The sequence below is a fragment of the Olea europaea genome, chromosome 12 (genome assembly GCF_002742605.1).
Source record: "Olea europaea var. sylvestris chromosome 12, O_europaea_v1, whole genome shotgun sequence".
Taxonomy (NCBI): Eukaryota; Viridiplantae; Streptophyta; class Magnoliopsida; order Lamiales; family Oleaceae; genus Olea; species Olea europaea.
The window spans coordinates 22,371,121-22,379,611 of NC_036248.1; the positions used below are offsets into that span (position 1 = coordinate 22,371,121).

At 30.7% G+C, this 8,491-nt stretch overlaps 1 protein-coding gene across 1 annotated transcript; it reads right to left on the reverse strand.

The window, feature by feature from the left end:
* Positions 1-337: 337 nt before the first annotated feature.
* Positions 338-2,198, reverse strand: LOC111407039 (25.3 kDa vesicle transport protein). The gene is made up of 5 exons (XM_023036377.1): positions 1,960-2,198; positions 1,252-1,412; positions 986-1,132; positions 638-705; positions 338-515 (listed from the first exon to the last, which is right to left on the reverse strand). The coding sequence occupies exons 1-5, from the start codon at positions 2,148-2,150 to the stop codon at positions 420-422; spliced, it is 663 nt and encodes a 220-aa protein (XP_022892145.1). The 5' UTR covers positions 2,151-2,198; the 3' UTR covers positions 338-419.
* Between the last annotated feature and the right edge of the window lie 6,293 nt (positions 2,199-8,491).

An 8,491-nucleotide genomic window follows, 5' to 3' on the forward strand; every position in this document is an offset into this window, starting at 1 on the left:
CCTTAGGGTTTGGCTGATTTTGTGTGTATCAATGACTTCACAGATTTATGACATTCTTATGTTTCAAATTTTTTAGATGGCTACCTTTCATTACTGTTATTACAAAGAATCGATCTTGAAATGAAAATATAAGCCAACAGGAAGAAGTGGCAACGATTGACAAATCATGTTTTGTACAGCTAAAGAGGTTTCAGTTACTAGTGACACGATCTCAATAAAATAAATTAGAAGAGACATGACTTGTCTTGGTTGCAAGGATATAGGTGCTTTATATCTTCAAGGAGATTTGATAATGAACTCAGCAAAAAAGGAATTATGAGCCAATTATAAATTATTTAAGAACATGTTTTTCATTTAAATCAAATCTTAAGTACATGCTAGGAATTTACAGTAACATTAGCAGGCCTAAAATAGCCAATCTATAAGTAGTCATCTTTATGGATTAAGCTGATCCATAAAAGTAGAGTAGCAACTGCAAGGATTATACCTATTGGTATCCATTTCAGAGCAATAATCTGTGGAATTAACACCAAAAAGAGGGAAACTATATTACATCTCCAAAGTTAATGCTACATAGTTCTGTTGCATGCTAAATATCGCTAGAATTTATATGCAAAACTTTGTTAATTAAGCATACCTCTAGACTTTTGGAACCCCAGATTGGAGAGACATTTAGATGTGCATTGCTTATCCTCTCCAACATTTCTGATAATAAAACAAAATACAAAATTATACAGTCGTTGAATAATTTACAATGAACTCTGCTATATATACATTGATTTTGTACAGATAGGTTAAAGGTGGCATGCACCTGACAAATCAACGTGCATCTGTCAAACTAGTTGTAGAAAATCAATGTACAACTAGTTTAATTGATTAACAATAGTTTACGTTTTTAAGCGAGAATAGTTGAGAAGTTAACTAATCACCCTTATTGTCGCTTTGTTATATTGTTTCAAGTTGGATAATAAATCGATAAACTTACCATATCTTCGTCTCCGTTTTACTATTTGTGAAAAAAATTCTGATGCGGTATTGTCTGGTTCTTGGGAACGCGCTACATTCAGCTTTGATAAATTTGCCTGTGTCCTTGTATCTTCATATTTTCTTTGAACAATTCCAATGATACCATCTGCAGGACTCGAGAGGAAAATTACAAACTTCGTTATATGATCTTTCTTCGACGTTATTCAGTCGAACAACGTACCAAACATGTCCTATATTCAACTGAATTATAGTGCAGGAAATTACTGAATTTGATGAAGCTATATGGCTTTGTAATTCTGCCTGTGAGTCCCACATGAAACTTGTCAAATTCCTTGTGCAGGTCTTGTAGATAATGGAAAGCCAGCCTTCTTGGATAGGCTGAGTCACAGAGTGCCATGAAGCAAACTCCATTCTCAACAATATAACTGAAAATCAAATCCAGATGAAAAATAAAAACATTAAAACACTATGAATTTGCAAATGCTATAAAAATTTCAAGAAAGTGTAAATTAGTCAAGTGCAGGTGAAAATTTTGACGCTGAAATGGATTATATTCAATTTTTAGATAAGTAAAAACTTGTGGATGAATGGCTATATTACAAGTAAGAAATCACGTGTTTAATAATAAGTGGTACGAGATTATATCAAATAAAGTTTTTCAAGTCTATATTACTCGTTAAGTCCTAGTTCTCTTCCGAGAGCCATAATAAATCGAATGAAATAATTAGGGGAAAAAAAAGGACAAGCATTTGTTTATAGTGGGCAATCGTGAATGAGTGAACTTGTGGTCGAAGAATTCTAGTTCCATAAATAAAATCAGATTCCTACATTACGATAACCTACTACATGCATGTATGGTACATAATATTATTTGACAATTCGGATATTCTAAGTGGTCACACATTCAAGGAAAGATGAGACCTTGAGCAAGTAAAGGCAAATACAAATACAATTTAGAGAAGAAAAGCATACTTGAAACAATAAGAATTGAGAAAAATGGTCATCTTTGAAGTTGACAAGGCTCCTCTTGAGATTTCTTTGAGTATGAACTCTCCTTGTTGCTTGTAAGTTGACAAGTTATCATTTTCTTGATTCATATAGGTTGGACCTTCAGCAAGAGGCAACCCATCTTTCACCCTACCAACCAACGTAAGCTTCACCATAATTACTTAATGAATAAGAAATAATTCAATTAAAATCAGCTTTTTGGGTAGTAAATATATGTAAAGAATGTTAATGATGGACGGGTAGTGAGAGAATTGCATTTATAGGACTAATGGGAGAAGGAATAAGAAAATGAGAGACGAAACGTGGTGATCAAGTAATTCCTTCTCTCTCTCTAAAACATCAACTTTACGCGGTGGAGGAAGCAAAAGGTAACTTTAAGTGGAACCCACAAAAATGAGCATATATGTATATCTTGCATTTATTTTTCAAAATTTTAGTTTGTATTATTAATAGTAACAATAAATATACTAAAGATTTGATTGTGAAATATATCAACTTTGGGTGGACTATATGACAAATGCAGACATTTAAGGGGTACAATTAAATTTGCAAAAAAAATTATGAGGAATTTTACATTTTAAAATTTACATATGACTTTTTCGGATGTAAAATTTTGAAAATTTTCGACGTCATACTCCATGTAAAATTTTCTAATAAAATATGTAAATTATATGAAGAAATTTGTCGTAAAAAAAGTAAACATTAAAAAAAATAACTGGAAATTTTTAAAGAAAAGATGAGTTACACACCTCTTTGTAAGATGTACATTTGACACATCTTTAACTATTATCGATATCTGTTTAAACCATTCGAAATGTCTATGATGTAGTTTTCAAAACTAGTTTCGAAATGATGTAAACTATTTCAAAATTCGGCTAGCGTACGATCATCGAAAAAATTTTAAAGTTAGCATGTTATCGAAATTTTCGAAATATTAGTTTGGAACAACCAATTTTGACTAGCCGTAATATTTGCTACGATTGACTTTTTCGCGCACCATTAATAGAAAGTTAGGTCGTAAACACTTTGAAATGGTATTATGAATATCACATTTCATTTTCGTATGATATCCCATAATAATCCCAAAATAAAAATAAAAAATTGCCCAAAAGTTGGGGGTCACATGACCCCATGCCACCCTCATGTATGCTACATTGTTAAAAATAAAAACCAAGGCAAGTTGAGAAGAAAATGGTTAGAACATTTTCAATGGTGGTGTAAAATTGGGTATAAATTATTATCTTCAAAATCACTTTGGCATCCTCATTTATATATGGTGGGACCTAAATTCAAATTCTGATATAATTAAAAGTTGTAAATCTGTATTTTGCCCCTTCTGAATGTAACAAATGTATATATATACATTTTCTATTCAAAAATACAATTTGCATCTCCTTTAAATTTATTCATTGGAAAGACTTTCGACTACTTTGAAAATCTAAATTTCTATTTTGCGCCATAGTTGGAGATGCTTTTATAAGGTGCTTAAAGTAATTCGGGTTGTTCGAAAAAGTTTGCATTTTGCAGTACATGTGCAGTCATGGGCCATCCCAAGAAACAACACTAGGCCCAAAAACAGTCACGACCATAGCTATGTTAGCTGATAAATAAATAAATTTATTTCGTAGTGAAACATCAAAAGAAAAATCTTTTATTAAAGTTTTGCAATAAACTTTTGCAAAATGCCAAAATATTTTGACCAATCGAGTGGCCAATGGCTATGATACATGGAAAAGGAAGGTGTTTGATATTAATCTTATCAAATTCAGGTTAAATGTCATTTTCGTCAACGAGAAATTCAAACATCTTTTTGTCGGATTAAAACTACCTATTAATAAATTCACCTAAAACGAATGACCAAAACATGAGAAGAATAAGGTCTTAGATGCTAGAGAATTGCTATACAAACATGGGCCTTCACCACATCAACCCTTCATTTGAAATTTCAAATTTCAGTCCACTTCAACCCTTGTCACAGGGCCTGTTTGAGTAGCAAATTTCTAGATGCTAAGCTACAATGGAAACCTCCAAAAAGCTAGGCTAGCGTATTCATTTCAAACAAGCAGGGAACACTCACTCTAATTGAGGTTGGAACTTTTGGGTGAGGGGTGGAGAAAGTCTGTGATAATAGTGAAAAAGCATAGAATTCTTATGACGTGTGTCACAAGAATTTCTCATTTTAGTGCTTGTTTAACAACCGTTAATTTATTTTATGGGTTGTTACAAGATAAATTTCAATCACATATTTATACAATAAAATATTCTACACATATATCAAAAACTTTTTACTGATTTTAACAACACATTCTCTTAAAAATCACTATTGAAAAACTCTTTTTCTTCTACAATAATGGCTGTCGAACAAGCTCTTACTTGAATAACATGAAAATTTGAAGGTAGAGTGGACGACTGTGATAATGGTTTCTATTATTGTGAATACTAACAATCACCACGCATTCGTAGTCTATGTTGGAAAATACGGATAATGGGTCGCCCATGTGGGGTGACCCGATTCGCAAGATTTTAAAAGGGTTAGGAAGGAATGTTTTGAATGGAATTTAAATCCATAACTTCCCCAACTCCCAAGATAACTACTTGCAACCTCCATATAGGAGTTATAAAAAAATGCAAAAAAGGATGGCATGGAAAAATGGTGAAAATTCATATGAAAATTCACACCAAAATTAGAAAGTCTCTAGAACCATATTTTTGGCATAAAATCTCACAAAAATGGCACTAGATTGTGGATAATAATCTCCTTCCATTGTAATTGGGATTAGGACCATTGGAGAACAAGAAAATGCAGATTTTGGAATTTTGGAATGTAATGATTCAACCACACAAAAAGATATTGAAATTCATCATTTCAAGTGAGTTTCTTGACCTTTCATGTCAAAATATGCTGCAAATTCCTACATTAGTATCAGAGCCATAAGATTGAATTTCTTGCTGTAATTCACGCTTAAATATGTCATTACATGATACAATTTGAGTTATGAATCTTGTATGTAAAGTTTTGAAACCTTATATGGTATTTAGTAGCATCATTTTGATAATTTACTGCCATCTGTTCGTTCATCTTCATACATTAAGATCAGTATGATTGGAAATCTCTTCTCATAAACTTTCCAATCACATAAAGAACTCAAATTTTGGACTTAAAACGAAAAAGTAATGAGATTTTGAAATTTGGATGATAATATAAATTTTTGGCATGAAACTTGATAAAATCCTAAACTTCATCACGTGATAATTTTTTATACTTTGAGTTTCATATTGTCCATTGAGTATGGTTGTATAGATCTTCTCAAGACCTTTCCAATGACATAAAGATCATTAATTTTGAGCTTGAAATGAGAAAGTTATGGCCTCCTGAAGTTTAGATATAAATCTAATTTTTTGAGTGAAAATTTGTAAAAGCAAAAACTTTATCAGATGATAACTTCTTCCACGCTATGTTTGATAATGTACATTTGATATGGTTGGATAGATCTTCTTGAAACCTTTCCAAAGATATAAAGAACATAAATTTTGGCCTTGGAATGAAGAAGTTATAGCCTTCCAAAATTTAGATATAAATTTGATTTTTTGCGTGAAAAATGGTAAAATTTGAAACTTCATCACACGATAACTTCTTCCACACTATGTTTTGCGATGCTCATTTGGTATTAAATTTTAGCCTTCGAATGAAGAAGATATGACCTCCCTAAATATTGATAAAAATCTGAAAATTCTATTCATTTTTTTTTTAGAGATGAACAATATTTTTTTCCCATTTTTTAGTCTCGATCGGATCTATTTGGGTCCAGAACATAGTCTTAAAAGTTGATATTGCAAAATATGACCATATAGATGAACTCAAAACGTCAAAATTGATTAAAAGGATGAATCAATGAAATTTTTTTCATTGAATAAACATCACGAATGGGCATGTCATGGGCGTTCAGTGCCCCTTTTTTATATTAAAAAAAGTTAAAAAGTTAGAATGTCAAATAAAACTACTGTTTGACTTTTACAAATGAAATTTAAAAATTTGTAAATTGGTCCCTCAAATATTCTTGATTTTTATGTGCAATTAAAATTAATTTTCAGATAATTAAAAATATTTTTTGGGCTCCATTAAATTTAATTTTTTTTTTTTTTATAAAAATCAACAATATTTGTTAAAGTGGTATTTACCTAGTGTGAGTTATTTTTTTTTGTAATGTTTCATTTTTAAAATGAAAAATACTCCTAAAATATTTAAAATACCATATTTTATATATGTTTACGAGTTGTGTGGGTCTTGATTGGATTATGTAATTCATTATGACTTGTTTTCAGTTTTCTGTGCTTGATCAGATATGGTTGGATCTATGTACATTTATAACATTATAAGAAGGAATGCTAGAAAAACAAAGGTTATAGAACTTGAGAAATATTCCATGCTTATCGATATAGATAAATGGATCTAGAACATGACTTAATGTGGAACACGTGAATATTTTGGAATATAAATTTTTGATGACAATCAGAATATGAGAATTCTGATGTCACTTTCCAATTATTAGTACTGTGTTACGACGGAGATTTAAATGGGATTGAAAATGTGTAAAATAAAACTTAACGATATTAGTTTTATTTTTTAATTATAATTGAAAGGGTTGTGCTACCTGCACAGGCTCTGTTACACAGAGCCTGTACATGCACACACACATGGGGTGGACCCCTTTGTTAAATCATGATGCATGTCATGAATGGATAAATGTGCATATTTAAGCTTTTATTGCATATTATGAAATTATCTAATTAAATACATGATATCCGTTAATTCATGTATTATTATAAATGCTAAGGTCGATAGAATTAATGAAATTCTTATTTAGACCTATTGATTGTTAGTTGAGTGAAAGTTCGGTGATTGAAAAATTTAGAGAAAATCTCACATAGAACTATTTGATTCACCTACTGAGTGGAAGTCCTCAAGTTGAAAGAATTAATGTAATTCTCACTTAGAACGCATAAAATTTTGCATTATGAAATTAAGTTTATCATCCTGAAATAATAGGATTGTGGACGATAATTAGGAGCAAAGTAAACTTTGAACTCTATGCCTAACGTTGAACTATCATAGACATTAATTTGCGTTAATGAAAATTAAATATGTGTATAAATGGACATTAATTGAAAATAAAATGTCTCTAAAAATCTGATAGACCATGACATTAAAATCTATAATGGTTGACCTTAATAAAAATGATAAGCTAAATGCAATAACATTTAGTATGATAAGATTTAAAGTGTACTAGAAGGACATGATACTTATCAATTACGCAATAAAAAGACCTTATGTAGGTCATACTATCTAGAGAATAAAGATTAGAGTTTTGTTAAGTACGAAAAAAGAAAGATTCTGGTGTTGAACATTTGAGTTGTTAAATTCTGTTATAAATTATCTTTTTTCTCAAATGTGAGTTAGTTAATGGCTAACATAGTATTAACATTTTCGTTGTCACATTATTTTTAGATGAGTAGTAAGTTCAATCCAGTCTCTACTCAATATATGAGAACTTTAAAGGTCATTGTGACTTATAAATTAAAGCGTCAATTTTCTATATTAACACTACCAACTGTGTGGGTTAGAAGACGTGCGACTTGATGTTTCTAAGTTTCGAGGACATACTTGTGTAGTAATGTTCTAGCTTGCATAAAATTTTGAATCTTAAAGATTAAATGAGCTAGAACAAATGCAGAATAAATGAGGACACTGAAAACAAGGGATCGAGAAGAACATATCACATAGTTAGTGAATGAAAAGTGGTTTTGGTAGAGGATCAATGTTATAAAGGTTCAAGTGCTTCAACTATATGATTTGAATCTCTTAGCTAGAAAGTGGTTAAATTAAAGGATATTGCACTTGAATATATTCCTCTTGGTGTTGTTTACATGTCAACACTATACATATTGAATCTTATTTGTATGAATAGTGGATTCCAAAGCTAGAAATCCATTTTATATGAGATCAAGAAGTGTTTTTATTCTATTGTCGAATCTTTGACTTGATACAAAATAGATATATACAAATAATGAAGATGGAGTGAAGGCTTATATGACTGGCACTGCAACTTAGTGTTGCAAAGTGGAGAAACTAACCTCATATTCGATATTAAGATAGAATAAAAAATTTCACTAAATTTGATCTCAGTTATTGTTCTTCGAAGAGCGGTCTCTTACTTGAACTTTGTAGTAGATTTGTTCGTCCTCACAGTGGTGATGTTTATTATGGTTCTGGATATTTGTGCAATGGATTGAGGTTTTGAGTTGCGAAACCATTCAAAATTGTAAGAGTTAAACTTCCATAGAATAAATCCATCCAAATTTCTTTGCTGTTGTGATTAAGCGAGATAGAGATGAAACTTCATTTTTCATTACATTTATAGATGGACTCACGCATTTCAGATTTACCTCTAATTTTCTTAAGTTGAAGATATTGTATTGGTTTAGACTTTTCTAAAGT

Excerpts from the sequence above, each read along its gene's own strand:
- LOC111407039 (XM_023036377.1), bottom strand. The coding sequence starts at position 2,150 with ATGGTGAAGCTTACGTTGGTTGGTAGGGTGAAAGATGGGTTGCCTCTT. Across the intron at positions 1,413-1,959 it reads CTCAATTCTTATTGTTTCAA|TTATATTGTTGAGAATGGAG; the intron begins GTATGCTTTTCT and ends TTTGATTTTCAG. Across the intron at positions 706-985 it reads AAAACGGAGACGAAGATATG|AAATGTTGGAGAGGATAAGC; the intron begins GTAAGTTTATCG and ends TTTTATTATCAG.